General features: G+C 47.5%; 2 protein-coding genes across 2 annotated transcripts; both read right to left on the bottom strand.

The window, feature by feature from the left end:
* Positions 1-213: 213 nt before the first annotated feature.
* LOC106807224 lies at positions 214-6,832 on the bottom strand. The gene is made up of 3 exons (XM_014809511.1): positions 5,475-6,832; positions 2,280-2,619; positions 214-1,715 (listed from the first exon to the last, which is right to left on the bottom strand). Exons 1-2 carry the CDS (start codon positions 6,824-6,826, stop codon positions 2,325-2,327), a joined length of 1,647 nt encoding a protein of 548 aa, XP_014664997.1. The 5' UTR covers positions 6,827-6,832; the 3' UTR covers positions 214-1,715; positions 2,280-2,324.
* Positions 6,833-6,840: 8 nt separating this feature from the next.
* On the bottom strand, positions 6,841-16,896 carry LOC106807206. The gene is made up of 11 exons (XM_014809491.1): positions 16,676-16,896; positions 13,706-14,589; positions 13,053-13,184; positions 12,133-12,220; positions 11,877-11,957; positions 11,075-11,214; positions 10,502-10,621; positions 10,191-10,314; positions 9,642-9,788; positions 6,930-7,731; positions 6,841-6,865 (listed from the first exon to the last, which is right to left on the bottom strand). The coding sequence occupies exons 1-11, from the start codon at positions 16,788-16,790 to the stop codon at positions 6,841-6,843; spliced, it is 2,658 nt and encodes an 885-aa protein (XP_014664977.1). The 5' UTR covers positions 16,791-16,896.
* Positions 16,897-17,757: the final 861 nt, after the last annotated feature.

The raw sequence follows: 17,757 nt of genomic DNA, 5'->3' as shown, positions 1-17,757 counted from the left end.
GACAAAATATATTCTTAACTTTGCTGGTCAGCCATTTATTCCAAGAAGAGCGATCGCACAATGATGGTCACCGCGCCAGGGAGTTCTGGATAGTTGTAATTATTGACATTACGAATCGACATTGTAAATTTCTATATGGATCTACTCGCGATTTTTTGCTCGCTGCTTTATACGTTGACGACATAATTCAATTGACACCCAAGTAGTAACAAATCATGTTCAAGAACGGTACTTTATTGTTGATTATAATACAAATATTGTTGATAATACAACATGCAGCTTTAGTACTGTTTCATACGTTACATGGCTTAGATTTTAGAGACCAAAAATCATCAAATTAAACACAACAGTAAATGTTAATTTCTTATATTATTTATATTCTAATTTAGTTATAAAGTGTAGGATTCTGATGGTGTACCACAATTTTCAGGTAAAAGTTAACGTATGGACTTTTTCTCGGTACATATTTCCATTCCCGCTACGTTTCGTACCACAGCAGCGCTGACACTCGCAAGCCTAAAAAATCTCCCTACAAATCCATGTAAAACTGAATTCACAGTTAAAAATCGTTGTTAATGCTAACACAGGACCACATCTCTCAATATCTCCCTTACTTAGAAAATACCTTCTAATTCATCCACCTTTTCTTCAGATTTATTTTCTATTTAGAGTGAATCAAGCAAGTATTTTTTTATTGAAACTTTATACTAGCTTTACAACAATGACTCATCTGCATTTATCTCTATAATTAGCTTTAATTTACTTATTATATTTCTTTCTCCGACACCCAATTACATCGGATGTACATACAAACAAAATTCCTTCCCGTCAAAAACAAAAAAAAATGCTCGCGAGTATGCATCACTCTGCTATATTCTGTGATTTCTAACCAAGACACTCTTTATACATAAGAGAGGTTACACGGAGCAGAGACGCGAATCGTGGGGTTTTCCGGCTACAAGAGCCACTTTAAGCCATGTTGTAGAAGGAAAAACATACAAATACAAACGACGATTGACACAACTTTACTTATTCACTGCCCCAGAGAGCAGATGTGAAGTGCCCAAGTGCACGCTGACTCGGGTCTCACTTATATAATAGAGGGCAGTTTGGTTAACAAAAACGAATATGAAACCAAATGGAACATTCTAGATTCTACGCGACCACTTCTTGAACTATTTGATTCACCGATATGATCATCACATCATTACGACATACCATGACTACAAAGACGCATGTCAACATATATGCACACCGTAGAAACAAACTATGAAAACAAATATGATCCCTTGGTAATTACAGGTGGCATTACTACATCTACAATATCTAATGACAACACGTAATTAAAATCTGCGAACAAATAAATCCAACTTTTAACCTTTATTTTAGGAGATATATTTACATTGTCAGTGCTAGTCATAGTGATTGACTTCTAAATCTATTGGAAATATATTTCTGAATATAGATATGCATACACGAATGTGTAATGACTAAAGGTAGTCATTACCAGCTTCATCTTTCTCAAGAAGTGCAGTTAAACAACGGTGTCTAATCGACTGGCAACTTCTTGTGTGCAAACCTCTGTGTGAGGTCTCTTGGGTGATGACGTCAAACGTGACCTCTCGGGCGACGACCTCTAACATTATCTTTTGCAAGAGGACCTCATGTGTGCTCCCTCATCATTCTTGTCGCGGTCATGCTAGTGGACCAAGGCCCTAGAGACAAGTTGAGGAAACAAACAATGTAAACGATAACGAAATCTCGTAAGCCATCGTGACTGAAAACATGCAAAAATTGTGAAAGAGATGGTGAACAGAGACGGTTTGGCTCGGGGGATATTGTGATACCACAACATTTTTGAGTCAATATTGCACTTTAGTCTCTGATTATTACGAATGACTGAGAATCAAGTTAAATGATAGAGGCCCGACTGTTCATTGCACGCACGCATATTATTTGGCCTGTTGGCCTATTTTCATGCATCAAAGGTTTAAAATAATTCTCAAAGGTGATATAATATAATAAAGTGTGTTAATATTCCATTGCTCTCTCGTATTCTACGTTGACCATTCAAATTTGATCCAAATTTACAGATTTAATATCCAAATCATTTCACCATCATAAAAAATCGCAAACTGTAGCAAATTGACCTCAGACGCTGCATCGGAAATGCTCAGCCATCAACCACTCACCATGCGTGCGCACGAGAGGACGACAGAGAAATGCAAACGAATAAATGAAAAAATCGGAGCGACGAAAAGAGAGAGAGAGAAACCTACGTGCGTTAGCCTCCTGCTTCACGTACGCATCCTGCGTCACGTGCGTCAGTGCCTGGGGTACGGCGCCCGCATCTTCTGCCGCATCAGCGACGGTAGCTGCTGTTCGCCACCAGATGTCGCCGGCTGCCATGCGCCGCCCTTCTTCCCCGTCGCCATGAACGGCGCCTGCTTCGGAGGCGGCACGGTCGGCGGCACCGGTCGCCGGTGCAGCGGTGGCGCCTTCTGGAGGAACGGGAAGGGTGCCGGCCTGCTGGAGGTGTCGCAGCCCGAGCCGAGACCCGGGATGGAGCCGTCGTCGTGCTTCAGCCAGTCGAATGCGCCGGATTGCGAACCGCCGCCGCTGAAATCAGGAGAGGGAGGAAGTGTAATAGTTACGACGCCGTCGCGTATCGCCTGTCAACGCTGCGGCGACTTGCCATGACCTTTTGTCGACGAGACGTGTTGAAAGTACACGTGGCACGACACGACGCCTCGCACAAAGCAAGTGAGGAAAGACGACACGTAGTTGTTTGTTCACACGCTCGTGCGACGCACTAAATTCAGATCGCCACGGAATTAGGAATACGATACCGTCGCGTCTTAACCGTTAATTTTTAATTCACACGAATGCGTTAATAAATGCATTATAATGGCACGGAATCACGATCCACCGTGAGCGCAAACGTACGACTCACCCGCCCAGACTCACTGCTTACTCACGCAGAATGGAATGAACCCTCACGAGGTGTTTCTCAATCGTGCCATCTATAGGCGACCCGAAGGTAAGGCAGGTAAGTGGTATAACATTACAGATGCAGTCTTGAATCACCTATTATGCTGCACGCGAGTTACACATTTTAGACTGATCTCCTGCCGTACTATACACGTACGTTCATATACAGGGTGACGGGACAGAGAAGCGTGGGCATCAGCACTCAGCAGGTGAGATGAGGCATGTAAAGTGGACACATCGGGTACATTCTAGAACACAGCGCAGATTTGGGACCTTCCGTGTAGACGTGATGAGATGATAACTGGTCCATGCATCGGAGACGTCACCTAATCACTACACGGGCCTAGTCTGTGTTTGACGCGTGCTGCTGGTGTTAACTTTGCCAGTGCCTTCGTGTCTCCAGTGGGTAATATCATAATGAGAGCACTCATAAGAGGAGCTGCGATTTTGCGATCTCTTGGAAGCTCGTAGATGGTATGTATCGGTGCATCGCGGCCAAATGATGGAAAAGCAAACAGAAGTGGTCAGTGCGCTCCGGTAAAGGATGCGATCCAGTGTAAACCAGTACAGACCAGTGTAAATTGCGATTCGTTAGTCGGACTTGACGCGCGAGTCGGTTGTGGCTTGTCGCGCGTCACTTCTGTTGTACAGTGCTGCCACGTGATGCACAGCGCTCACTCAGGACAGCGATGGGGAGGGGGGAGGGGGTCACGCGTGGGTAATGTACTGGCAATAGAGCCTGGGAGACAGTAATACATCAGCTGGCTTCCAGCATGAACAGTTAGCATATGATCCTATATGATACAAGCGTTTGTGACCAGTGCACAGTGTAATGTCACTGTGTGCGGGCGCACATGTAGAGATTCTGTGTACAAATGCAGCAAAGATGATGCCAGGGTGAACTGGAACCAGGAAGAATTGGACGTGGTCCTTCAACCACTCGTACATACTCACAGTCGAAGATGTAACATGTGCAATACAACAGAATTTTGGAGGCCAGAGTGCACATGAATCGCCGTGGGAAAGTGTCCACTTACTCACAAGGGGATGCGCTCTCGTCTGTCGCTTCCAAATCTGTTTATCTAAGCATACTGGCTGTTGGAATCAGCCAGCACCACTGATTTCAAGTAAGAATTCTTAGCCAGCGAGTGTAATAGAGGGCATGGAGATGTGTAGAATGCTCAGAACATTGCATCAACATGTTTTGGGTCCAGAAGCAGTTCTGCTGTTCTTCCCTGTACCGTTACCCTAAGTACAGTGTTGTGGGATACGAAACACAAGACGAAATATCGTTGGATTGATAAAGGACTAAAGGATAGTACGAACCGATACATTTTTCGAGGAATTAACCAAACTGGAAGAGATTTGAGAAAATCCGGTGAACTGTAATGTGTTCACGGGTGCCAGCGTGAACTCACAGATTTGTGGAGATTCTGCACAGACACATGGGGAACCTGCCATGATGTACCAGTGTAGCAGCCTTAAAAGAACTGCTGTGAAGAAGGAAAGTATCCTGCGAACCTCTGTCTGTACCCAGCTTATGTCACACCAGGTCGAGATGCAATTCCGTGAGGCTTGCGGGAAAGAAGGTCAAGTGATGGTGTGTAAAGGCAAGCCATAATGATAAATGTACGTACGTGGACGTTTACAGTACAGTCGAGTAGTAAATTACGAGCATAGACTTCAGTTCTATATGGTCGAGAAGGGAATTCTACCTGTAACCTGTATTGAATCAATGAATGCTGTCTATCAAGTGGATTTCGGTAAGGATTGGCTTGTTTGTGAGTCTGTGACTTATTATACACTTATTTGTGTCACAGCGAGTCAGAGAGAATGGCAAAATCTGGCATCACATAGTATATAATGTAATCCTGCAACAGCTGCATCGAGAGAAAGGCTCGACGATGAAGGCTTCACCTCATCGGGCGACTGTGGATGTCTCGTCAACACTCTTCCAGACGATTTACACTGGTGAAGTATCATGTATGCCACACTCGCACCCTCATGTCAATCACCTATGTAACTGGTAGACGGTCGGGGCTCTGATGCATGCAATGATCATGACATCATTCTCTCACGCACGCTCCCAAGCACGCGCGATCGCACACACATGCGCGCTCACATGCACGCTCGCTCACACACGCACTCGCACATAAACACACACACGCCCGCACACACACACACACGTGCTCACACACACACTGTCACACGCGCACGCTCGCACACACACAGCCGCTCACACATGCACTCACTCACACACGCACGCTCACACGCGCACACATGCACTTGCTCTCACACATGCACTCACTCACACACGCACGCTCACACGCGCACACATGCACTTGATCTCACACATGCACTCACTCACACACGCACGTCCACTCACACGCACGCTCACACGCGCACACATGCACTTGCTCTAACACATGCACTCACTCACACACACACACGTCCACTCTCATGTGCGTAACACCTAACCTTACCTGACGTTGCGGTCTAGCGCCAAGCCGCCAGCAGACAAGAATCCTGCGCTCGCCGGCGTCAGCCCCAGCAACGGCAAGCTCGGCTTAAGCGGAGTGCTACCCAGCAGCGACGACGACGACGACGGCGATCGTGTCGCCCTCTGCTGGCCGTGCCTGCCGACGTCCGCCGCATCGCGGTGCCCGTAGTCGTGCGCTGTGGCGCCATCTCCCTGCTCCATTGAGTATCCACGAGCAGGGTAAGACTGCGTGGCCTTGCGGTTCTGCACAGCAGGGTAATGCTGGAACACCGCGGCGCTGCCCTCGTGTTGTTGTGCGCCAGTGTACGCCTGGTTACCGGCAGAGTAACTCTGCTGGTTCTGCGATTCAAGATAACTCTGGTTACCCTGCATGGCAGGGTAACTCGTGTGGTACTCTTGCGTCGCAGAGTAGCCCTGACCTCCTCCCTGTGTGCCAGGGTACGACGCCCCCTGCTTCGCGTCCGACGGCTTCCCGAATCCCTGCTTCTGCTGCTTCCGCCGGCCGTATCCCGCATGCTCCGCGTCGTGGAACGAGCCACCGCCGCCCCCCTGCAGCTGGTTGAGCACAGCCGACATAAGGGCAGCACCGGTGCCCTTTGCGTCGCGAGCCGTCACCGTCTGAATCTTGCTCGTGATCGCGTTCAGCTTCTTCTGCAGCTCGCCGAGCGCCGCCGCGTTGCCCGTCGTCATGGCGACCTGGATCTGCCCGGCGAGGTCCATCACTTCATGCGAGACGCGCGGCGTGGCGCCACCTAGTGGTTCCGGCGTGTGACGCGGCGGCGGGCGCTCCCGGCTGTCCGAGCGCCGCTGGCCGCGATCCTGCCTCGACCGCTCGCGACTGCTCTCCTTCCCGCGGGATCGATCCCTCTTCTCCCAATCCTCCGATGGTGATGACGCCGCCCGTCTATCCCAGCTGCTAGACCGCCGCTGCTCCCGTCCTGGTGGCGGCAGAAGGCCCGGCTTCGGAAGCAGTCCTCGACTCTTCGCTGGCATCTGCCGGCTTCCTCCATCCTGCGGTTTCCAGCGAGAGGAAGACTCCGGGTTTCCCTGACTCCTGTCCCTCGTGGCAGACCCGTCATGTGCGTCCCACACGCCCCACCGCGTCTTGCCCTCTCTCTTGCCGCCATCACGCCGGCCGCCACGGCGGTCGTCGGGGAAACGGTCTCCATGGTGCTGGGACTCCCTAGGGCTGTCCTCCTCCCAGCGCTGCTGCTGCTGCAATTCGTCGGGTCCGGCATCGGTGTATTCACAGCGATTGGCGTCCCAGTCGCGTTCGTGCGTCTGCACAAACCCGGATCTCCGCCGGTCCTCATATGTGTCCTCATTCCCCCTCATCCCCTCATCCTGCCTCATCCCATCATCCCACCGCGTCCCCTTGTCCCCCCTCATTCCCTCATCCCGCCTCATCCCCTCATCCCTCCTCATCCCCTCATCCCGCATCATTCCCTCATCCCGCATCATTCCCTCATCCCGCATCATTCCCTCATCCCTCCTCATCCTGTCATTCCTGTCCCAGTCGGGATCATCCCCGAACGATCCAGGAGAGACGTCCTCCGCATCGCGGTACGACCTTCCGGCATCCCGACGCCCTTGCTGCTGCTGCTGGCGGTACGGTTGCTGCCGATCGGGGTTGTTATAAGAAGCGGTTCGCTGGTCAGGGGCATCGCCGAGGAGGGGCGCGCGATGTTGCTTCTCCCTCACTCCGCTGCCCTCACAATCCCACTCACGCTGCTGCTGCTGCTGGCTGTGGTTTCCTCCGCTGCTTCTGTTGTAATCGTAGTGGTCTTCGACGTCGTTGTCGATGAAGACGTTCTGGTTGGGGTCCGGCATGAGCCCCTGGGAGGTGGTGATTAGGGAGGCGCCGGGCTGCAGTATTGGGTAGATGGGGTCGGGCAGAATCCCCGGGTTGTTGTTGGGCTGCGCACCACCGTCCCAGTTCTGGTGTTGCGGCTCCAACCAGTTGCGCGAGCCTCTTCCTCGACCTCCTCCCCTGAATCCTGTGCCTCCTCCTCTGATGGCTGCACCTCTTCCTCTGACTCCTCCTCTATCTGCGTTGGCTCCTCCTCTGAAGCCTGCAACTCCTCCTCTTACTCCTCCTCTACCCTTAGTGACTGCTCCTCCTCCTTCTTCTTCTCCTCTGAACCCTGTGAATGCTCCTCTCTGTACCCCTCCTCTTCCTCCTCCCCACTGGGGCGGTTCGTTCCTGTTCTGCTGCATTTTTTGACGTTTGATATTTTCATCTGCAAAAAGGGAAACCAGGTGGATGATGAACAAAACGACTGCACGATACTTGGGAAATACCGGAGCCTCCGTTAGTAATGCAGTTCCCCCCCCCACATTCTATGACTACCACGGGCCATCACCAACATTGAGTGTTGAGTGTATGCATAGCGGGGATATCTGCGCTCACAAACTCACAAACATCTGTGCTGCTCCACTTTGTCGATGGACGTTGCGGTGTTTGACAGATCAATGCAATGAGGCGCACATTCGCTGAGACGTTTTCAGCAATGATGGCCCTACTGTGCCAAAATCATCCATCTACCCCACGACAGAAAATATTCAGTGTGATCAGGTCGCGGTTTTTCGCCTTGCGAGGCGGACAGATACCGGGCAGCGTTCTGAATCCTTCTGAAAATGGCAATCGAAGTCGCGCAAACGAACTAGAAATGAAGACGGTCAGAGATGTGCCACAGCAGAATGCGGAGTCGCACGCATGCAGACACATCCCAGCGCAGAAGGGATGATGCGATGTTTTATCCCTGTGTGGGTTTCGTTACACGGCATCACCTTGTACGCTCACACATCGACTCCAGCTTGAACCGTAAGATACTTTCTAGCAGCAGTGCTATTGGCGTAGAGCTGTTTCCGGCATCAACAGTAATGCGTTCCTCCGCGTGTGCTCAAGTTTTCACCTGCTATCACCGACCATTAGGCTACTAACCATGCGGTTCCTTCAGTAGTAACTGTTCTTATGTAAATGTGTGTAAACCAGATTTAGGCAGTTCGGCCTGTCGCTCTACGCAGAGCATGATTATGAACCATCAACGATGAACTTCAGTGAAATCGGCTCTGTGCAGTCTCCTAAACCTAGTATCTTAAACCTTACCAAAAGTAGCTGATAGACATGTGCTCTGCTTCAGTCTCCAAGTGTTATTGATATCTCCTTTTTCTTTGCGGATTTCATGTTGGGGATGTCACAGTGAAGATATCTGTTTGCGATTGAATTGCACACTTGTATGGAGGTGTCCCTCGCTCTTCGCATTGTTCTTTGATCTATCTGACCTCAGAACTATATCTGGATCCAGGGATCATTTGATCTGAATTATCTCGTATTCATGTTGAGTGTTCCCTTGAATGTTCAATGACATCATCATCTGATGAGGCCTGAGAAATTGTCACCAGCTCTAGCAGCTTGACAAAAACTAAGTAAGATGTGCAGCAACTGAAGGAAAAAGTTTCGGTGCCATATATTAGCCAAGAAATGACGTTTTCATTTGGTCAGGGGCATGCGTGTATCTTTAGTAAGTGGCACGTGACATAACAATTAAAAACAGTTATTTAGATCGAATCGGGCCCTGGCATTAATACATCAATACCAATAGCCCAGGATCATGTGTAGTATAGTGATTAATTGTACTGGTGAATGGAGTTGCAATCTACGTTAGCATTTAACTGATATACAATGTCAAGATTTCCACTCGAATGACGTTGAAAATCTTGGGTAAAACAACGCTCTCCATGGGCAGCGGGTGACCACAAGCACCGTCAGAGGTGGGCACATATAAATGAGCAACAAATTAACGAGGGACGGCAACGTTTCTACAGCGATAACGAAATCCTCGGCAACCGATCACTAACACAGCTAGGGTGCAATCGTCGACTTATGTGTCATGCACGTAACACTTCCATGTACATTCCTCATAAACAATTCAATTATTAGGACAACAAGACATTATGCGATTCACTTCCGGTAAGAATGTGATTAGACGAATCTGGAGAAAGGTTCGTCATTCAATGTCAATGATCAGATAATTACACAGCGGGCTCCTCAACCACGTGGTGCTACACCGCAGACACAAGGACACAAACACACGGCCGTACGTACCTCCCTGGTCGACGGCTAACGAACAAACAGAGGTCAACATACCGTCCGATGGCTGGTCGCTGCTGCTCCGCTTCGACGCCTCCTGCCGCTCGAACGACGAGCCGCGGCGCGGCCGCCCTTCGCCCGCATCTTTCTTCCCCTCGAGGGGCTTCTTCCCGCGATGCTTGTTGGTGCTCTCCTCCGTTTGTGCTGCGACAGCGATAGGTCGCGTTACGGGCGAGCGAACGATTTGATGACGCGGGATGCCGAGGTCAGGGAAGGATGTGATGGTTGGTGGATCGACACGCAGTGGCACATAACGACCATAAAATTACACGCTGGGAGAAGCCGAATTTGGGACTGCTGTACATACATGATGGGCCAGGATTAGATTAGTTAAGTTAGAGTTGGGTTTAGGGTTAATGGTTAGGGGTAAGGTTAGGATTACAGGCTAGGGGGTTAGGACTATGTTGATGTTGTCTAGCGTATGTACGGTATGAGGTTTTAACATCAGCAGGAGTCATACTTTGTTAAGAATTCTCGTGTCCGACCTTCCCTATGTTACGCACACGGCGATCGTCAACGTGCTAACAGTGAAGAATCTCGACCTACCGAGTACGACCGAACGCTCAGGCGTGGGACCTCTGTAGAGCGCGTTCTTGCGATACTTCTCATAGGTGTAGAATTCGCCGCTCCGTCCCCTCTCCAGAATACTCTCCAGGGTGTCCTCAACGACCTGTTAATAACAGAGAGACCATCAGATGTCAAAGGCGCGAACAGTTAAACATCTAAACTTATCCTATTAGACCTAGAATTGGATAATATGTCGAAGGCGCAAACCGTCAATCACCTAAACTTATCTTATTATATCTAGAGTTGAATGAGATGTCGAAGGGTCTAGAAGAAGCGGATTATTTGCCGACCTTGAGTTTGAGCTTCTGCCGCCCGTACTTCTCCTCTATCTGCTTGGCCAGGTCCCTCGCTGCGCCGGACGTGAACATGGCTTCCTTCAGCTTCAAAAAATACTCAGGATAGAAGAACTCCTGAAACAGATTGACTCAAATCAGTACAACGAATGCTATACGCCGGGGGCGCTAGATGAAAAATCATGACACGTAGCAGCGCGTGACTTCGCTGCTGTGTTCCAGACTTAATTGTGTGTGTGAGAAGTCGAGGGCTGGGCCAGCTCTACGTGTTACAAATCCACTATGGCACTATCCCCACGTAGATTGGCTCGTTACCAACTGGCTTATTGTTCGACGCTGTGAAGCTTTAAAGTTAGCGATGATCTACTGCTATGTTCAAGATGTCAACAACCGGCGGTAATCGCCACATTAGTGGCGGGACCTAACGACGAGATGACCCTTTTCTTACATCATGCACAACCTAATGTTGAGGCGCAACGACAGCATGTCATTACACTTAAATCTCACACACGAGTTCACGGGGAACGGACAGAGACACGGGAAGGGAAATGGAGTTGCGCCGACACTCACGATGATGTTTGTCCTGTGGTGCGTCGTGCAGACGTGATTGGGCAGATCTGTTGGACGGAAGCCTGACTTGCAGGCCAGGCACTCCATATGCGGTGGCCACTCGAGTACCGGCTTCGTCACAAAGACAATGTGCTCCAGACCTGCGAGCAACAATTCAACGATAAAATCGGAGATAAATTAACAAATCTGTTCGAGCGCAATAACCCGCAGTCCGCTTGGATATTTCTGCTAGTTTGTTCAAGCTAGACCAGTTTATGTTTTTTTATGAATGCTCACCAAAGTGTCGTCATTGCAGCACTGTGCCATTAAGCACCATTTTTAGATCACTGCCACAACCATGCTGTTTAGCCAAAGCTACATATCAATCAATCAAAATGGATAGGGCAATGATTATAGGACTTAGATGAACTGATATTTTTTAGGAGAGGTTACAATTGCAGTGACCACTAACTCCCTTTGTTGCAGATAGACATGCAAAGCATAGACATGCAGAAAGACATGTCCCCTTTTACAAGGGAGAGTCAAAAGCAGCCCTTTTACATCGCAAACACATTTCTTTGTCACCAGACATTAACGTTTTACAATCGCTATGACGACGACCCTCAATTGATTACAGATCTAATGTTATAGGATGAAGATGATTCTAATGGATGTACATTTAATACATTGCTTGATTAAGATCTATAACTTTTATCATTCTAAGGAAATTAAATGCACGGCTATATGTTGGAAGCAAGTTCTATTCTTTGTTTGGTTGTATCAAGAAACTCAGTGTGATCTCAGGATATCGTGCGTGTCTAACCGATTAGGTAATCATTGGTGATCTTGTCCACAATGTCCTGGATCTCAGAGGGCTGGTGTAAAATATATGCCTGGTGAGTCTCTGAAACATAAAGCCATGGTCATGAAACTACTGATAGACAAACTAAGTGGATTTTGGACCTCACTTGTTATTCTTCTAGCCAACAGTAACCAAATGGGTGTCGCCGTGTTTTAAATTCACAGATCTGTATATATCAATTGATGATTATGTGAGGGACATGGATATTCACACGTACCAGTGTTTGCTGCAGCATTCTGAAAATGAATGTTCTTCTCAAGATGGTCTAGGAACGTTTTGCTTCCCATATAGACCTTAACACAAACCTGAAAACGACAATAGCCAAGCTTAATTTATAGATGTGGTTAACAATCACAAATCTAATGGACGCATTTCCTGCAGTGATAGAGTTACTACGATTTTTATGAAATTACTGATGTAATATAAGATTTTTCAAAATACACATATATGTAATTAGATGTGAAATCGATCAACAACCCTTGTGTGTGCAACTATTTTATATAACTTTTTTTGTTTTCAACCCTAGGGATTATTTTATACATAAGTATAAAACATCAACCTCTAAAAATTGCATCGCTACTCCGCATCAGACATTAATTTTGCTGTAATTTTAGATTTTTAACTTGGTAACAGGTTACAAGTTTATTTCCAGCACTCGCAAACAAGATTTACCTAATGATGTAATTTTTACAAGCGGGGTTACTGTTACCGAACATAGCCAATATTAATGTTCATACTTATTATCACTTACTAACACCTTTTACAACATTAAAATCTGTACCAGTGTTAACTAAGTTACTATGTCATGCAACTGATATTTGTTGAACAAGGCAGTTATGGTATACTATATTGACAAAATGCTTAAAAACGTATAATAGTTATATGGTAATAATGACCTACTGAGGTACATGATAAGCAAACTAGTTGTATCAACCTGTTTGCAAATGCGGTAAAGACGGTCTACTTAATACAGCACGTATACTGTACATGTAACTAACCCTGAATTGTGAGCTAAAAATCCTTAGGTTGACATATACGCCAGGTTGACTTATACGCAGAAATATACAGCTAGCATATTAGTAGTTGTTTTACTAAGATTTCTAGCTCTATTTTAGTTAAAGTATGTATGCACTATACCTTGCACCTGTAGAAATGACTATCACTCTCCAGAGTTGTTATGTCCTTATAAAACTGGTCCATTTGACCTTGAAAGAGTGTCCTCATCAGCATAAGTGCATGCTTAATGCTTGTTAGATGTTTGTCCATAGCCTGTTAACAGAGAACAGCAGCTGTTGTAACACTTAGGATTCCACATTAATTCATACAAGTAGTTAGTGCTGATCAACAAATGACACTGCTGCACTGATAGAGTGAGCTAGTGACGTACTGCATTGAGTGCAAGTGCTGATGAACTGTTTCATGGTAAAGGTTCTCCCTACTGCTTCAACGCATCCCCATCCATCCATCCATTAACTACAGGCCTTCTTAAATTTCTGGTGAGAACCCTGTGAGAATTTATACTTGATAGCCTGAATTATGTAATGTTATGGTCATTGTCAAAAAGAGGTCTACACTGACAGCAAAGTGTGTAATTTCACAACATGCACTCGTGCTTCCGCTAAAAAGTTGTAGACCATTCCACAGCCGCTGTTAGGTTAGCCAAGAACTGTGCCCGTGACGACAATTACCGTACGATTATCACGATCGAATTTATCATTACTATTATTACCATATATTATTACTATATATATCCTATCAACACTACTCGATTACTATGTGAGGTTACGTACCTCCTTGTTTGTAACGTACGTCCTGCAGGTGCTGCAGTGCAGTTCCATCGGATTCGTCACGGTCGTGCCCTTCGCTTCAAAGTCCTCTCTCTTTCTTTCTGCCTCGACCTTCTTCGGCTGGTAGAGTGCGGCAGTTGCCTTCTCGGCAGCTTCCTCCTGCGACTTTTTTGCCATAGTACCCTTGTACTCTGCCTTGATCTTTAAGGTTTTCTTTTTTAATGCCGCAGAATTCTTCAACTCGATGTGGGGCTTCTGCTTTGAGGTTGTTGTCACCTCCACGTGCGAGCCGTCGTGCGTAGCCTTTTCCCTCTCCTCCTGCTTTATCTTTATATCCATCTCCTTCCCCTCGTTTCCCTTCGTGGTGTTCAGAGTTGGCTTCTCCTTCGCGGACAGTTCGAACGCGGGCTTCTTGCTCGCTTCCTCGTTTGACTTTTGCTTGTTCGCTTTATGCTTCAGCTTCTCTGTGTAATGCTTGATTTTTGATGTCTCGTGCTTTGCCTTCTCTCCTGCATCCTTGGGCACCTCCTTCTGGTGCTTGACCTTCTCCATCTCCTGCTTCGTCTCCTCCACCTCCGGCTTCCCCCCACCGCCACTGCCACTCTGATTCTTCTTATTTTCTGTCGCCGCGATCACCTCTGGGTTTAGCCGCTGCAGTATGACTACGGGCCGCCGCCCCTCCTTCCTAACCCGTGTCACATCGTCCACCGCATCCTTCGCGGTCGCCGCGGCAACGTCCCCGAGCTCAACAATGGGAGACCGTGCAGTGACAGTTTGGGAGGCGAGGTCGTCGTTGTCAGCATCGTATGTGTCAAGTTCCATGAACTCCTCCTCCTCCAAGAGCATGTCGATGTCGCTTGGGATGTCGCCGTCATCATCTTCCTCGCCTGAAACGTGACAGCGGTCACCGTGACAATGGACAACTGCAGTGACAGTCGCTGCAACAACGTGCAGCAGCAGCGACAGTTGCCACGACAACATAAAGCAGCAATGACGGTCACTACACCAACACAAAGCAGCAGCAACGGAAACCGCAACACAAACCAGCAGCGACGGTCGCTGCAACAATGTACTGCAAGGCTGCAGTGACGGTTGCCTCGCATACAAATGTACTGAAGGCTGCAGTGATGGTGCGCCTGCAACAATTATCTCGCAAGGCTGGCAGTGACCGTCCTGCGACACATTAGCTGCACAGGCTGCAGTGACGGTCGCTTGCAACAATGTACTGTGAGGTGGACCGCGACGTCGCTGCAACAATGTACTGGCAAGGCCTGGGCAGTGACGGTCGCTGGCAACAATGTACTCGTAAGGTGGCAGCGACAGGTCGCTGCAACAGTTTTTTTTTTATTATGTACGTAAGGCTGGCAGTGACGGTCGGCTGCAAACAATGTACCGTAAGGGTGGCAGCGACGGTTGCCTGCAACAATGTACTCGGCAAGGCTGCACGTGACGGCTTGCCTGCAAATGTACTGTAAGCGTGCAGCGACGGTCGTGGCACACAAATGTACTGCAAGGTGCAGTGACGGTTGCTGCAACAATGTACTGCAAGGCTGCAGTGACGGTCGCTGCGACAATGTACTGCAAGGCTGCAGTGACGGTCGCTGCAACAATGTACTGTAAGGTGGCAGCGACGGTTGCTGCGATGCACTGATGTCTGCAAGGCTGCAGCGCACGGTCGCTGGCAACAATTACTGCATAGGCTTGCAGTGACGGTTCGCTGCACACACAATGTACCTGTAGGTGGGCGCAATGGTTGCTGCAACAATGACCTGTGAGCGTGGCAGCGCATGGCTCGCTGAAACAATGTACGCAAACCCGTTCTTGTCAATCGCTTGTACCATTTCGTAATCGATGCATCAGTTGACCAAGTAACGCGATGATCGTTGCAATCGGTTACAATCGGTTACTCGGGGTGTTGAATGCCTGCATGTGCGTAACGTTGTGTGCATGTACGTGTGCATATATGTGCTTGTTTAGCCAGCGTATAAAATCCCTAGTGTGTCCTAGGATTTAGCCCCTCAACAGGAAGTAACTACGGCGAATGTCGGGTGATTCCCGAACTAAAATAGTTTTACATTTATTTCAATTTTTTTTTTCTGATGAAATTGATTATGGATTTTGATAACCAAGCGCTTGGTTTGAGCCACTGTTCAACCGATCATCGAGTATAAACGATGATCGTGACATCACTAACGCAAACCAACAGCAACAGTCGCTGCAACACTGTATGAAAACCAGCAGCAATGGTCGCTGTAACAATGTACTGTAAGGTGGCAGCGACGGTCGCTGCAACAATGAACAGCAACAACTACATCATTCTGCGATCAGACGAGTGCAGGTAAGGCCAAAATAGTTTCACATTCTTTCCCAGGAACTGTCTAAAGCCTAAACAACAATAAATGTGTACAATTTCAAATTTGGAAATTAGGGGTATTATTAGTAATTGACACCATTTTGCAATTGCATATATGCACTGGAAAATAAGGTAAGTATTGGAATATACATACAACTTTGAACAAAATTAAAATTGTATACAACTTTGAACTAAATAAATACATTAACTTTTAAGTTTACACGATCCAGGGGGCCATTGTCAGAAACATTTTAGTCTTACCATCCGTCATAATCATAAATATTTCTCATCTACTGCTGACAGAAACATTGTAAAATTAAGAGAATTAAAAATCCTAGAAAATTTTCTCATAACTTTACAGCAGAACCCCCTGTAACCATTAAACAATATTACTAGAAAAACTTGCAATAATATTGGTATTATATTTATTATTAAACATTTGTAAAACCTATATTTTCATAATAAACACGTTGAATACACTATCTCGTGATCACAAAACGTGTATCTTAACATCAGACATAAAAATTATCATAGCAATAACTTCAGGCGTATGTTTGCAACGTTTCTGACAGCCGGCCCCAGTAGTATGTTTGCATAACTTGTTACACTGCCACACTCACCTTCCTCCTGTGCCAGGAAGTTAGTTTCAATATCTTCAAGGTCATCTTCGATGCTATCAATAACCTCACATTCTTTAAGGAATTCATCTATTACATTTTCTGGGATTTCCATCATCTGCTAAGCCAACTTGCTCTCCAGTGTGGTTTGCTGTTGGTGAGCCAAACTTAGTAGGGTATGATCACTCACTGCTCCTTCATCTAGTCACTGAACATTGGTATTGTTATCTGAAGCAGAACAAAATCACAGGTCTCTCTTAAATTTCTAGCAGGGGTACCACTGGCATTAGCCACAATAGTAAAAAGTGATAAATAACCAACAGTGGCGTTTTACTACACTAGCTGGCAAATAAAATTGGCAACTAATTTAACTGCTCGCAAAAATTACAAGCGAATAATAAACTACCGTCAATAAACAAGTAGCAGGTACACCGTCGTGCGGTGCGTGGGGTGCTTGTGGCAGGAACACGTGTGTGCATGAATGTGGCGTACGTGGCGTCGTGTGTGCACGTACGAACGGGCCGCGTGCGTGTGCGTCGTTGTGTGCGTGCCGTGTGCTATGTGGCACGTAGTACGTGCGTGTGTGCGTGCGGTGCGTGCGTGTGTAGCGTAGCACGTTCTCGTTGCGTGCGTGCGGTGCCGTGGCGTACGTGATGTGTGGCACGCGTACACCGTGCCGTTGCGTCGTGTGCGCGGTAGTGCAGTGTACACGCTTCGTGGCCGTGCGGGTGCCGTGCTTGTGCAGGGATACCGTGTGTTGCATGTGTGCGTTGCTGCGACGTGTGTGCGTGTTGTGTGCAGCGGTTAGCACGTGCGTGCATGCATGTGCACGTAGACGTGCGTGCGTGCGTGTTGTACGTACATCGTACAGGCGTTGCCACAATATCGTGGAGTTATGTACTATTCGCTAACGTCGGGAGATTAAGGTAACTCGAGTTAGCTTACCTGCGGTCGAAGCTGGCGAGGTTTAAGCTAAACTCGCAGTAGGCCGCCGTGTAGATACGCTAACTGCGAGTTAAGGGTCGTCGTGAGACGAGGCTTATTATTATTCTCTTGATGTTGATGTTTTGTTTTATGTTATTGAT

The sequence above is a fragment of the Priapulus caudatus genome, unplaced genomic scaffold, assembly GCF_000485595.1.
Source record: "Priapulus caudatus unplaced genomic scaffold, Priapulus_caudatus-5.0.1 Scaffold201, whole genome shotgun sequence".
NCBI lineage: Eukaryota > Metazoa > Priapulida > Priapulimorpha > Priapulimorphida > Priapulidae > Priapulus > Priapulus caudatus.
Note: the sequence above shows the minus strand (reverse complement) of the source record. Positions and strands in the feature narration are given on the sequence as shown.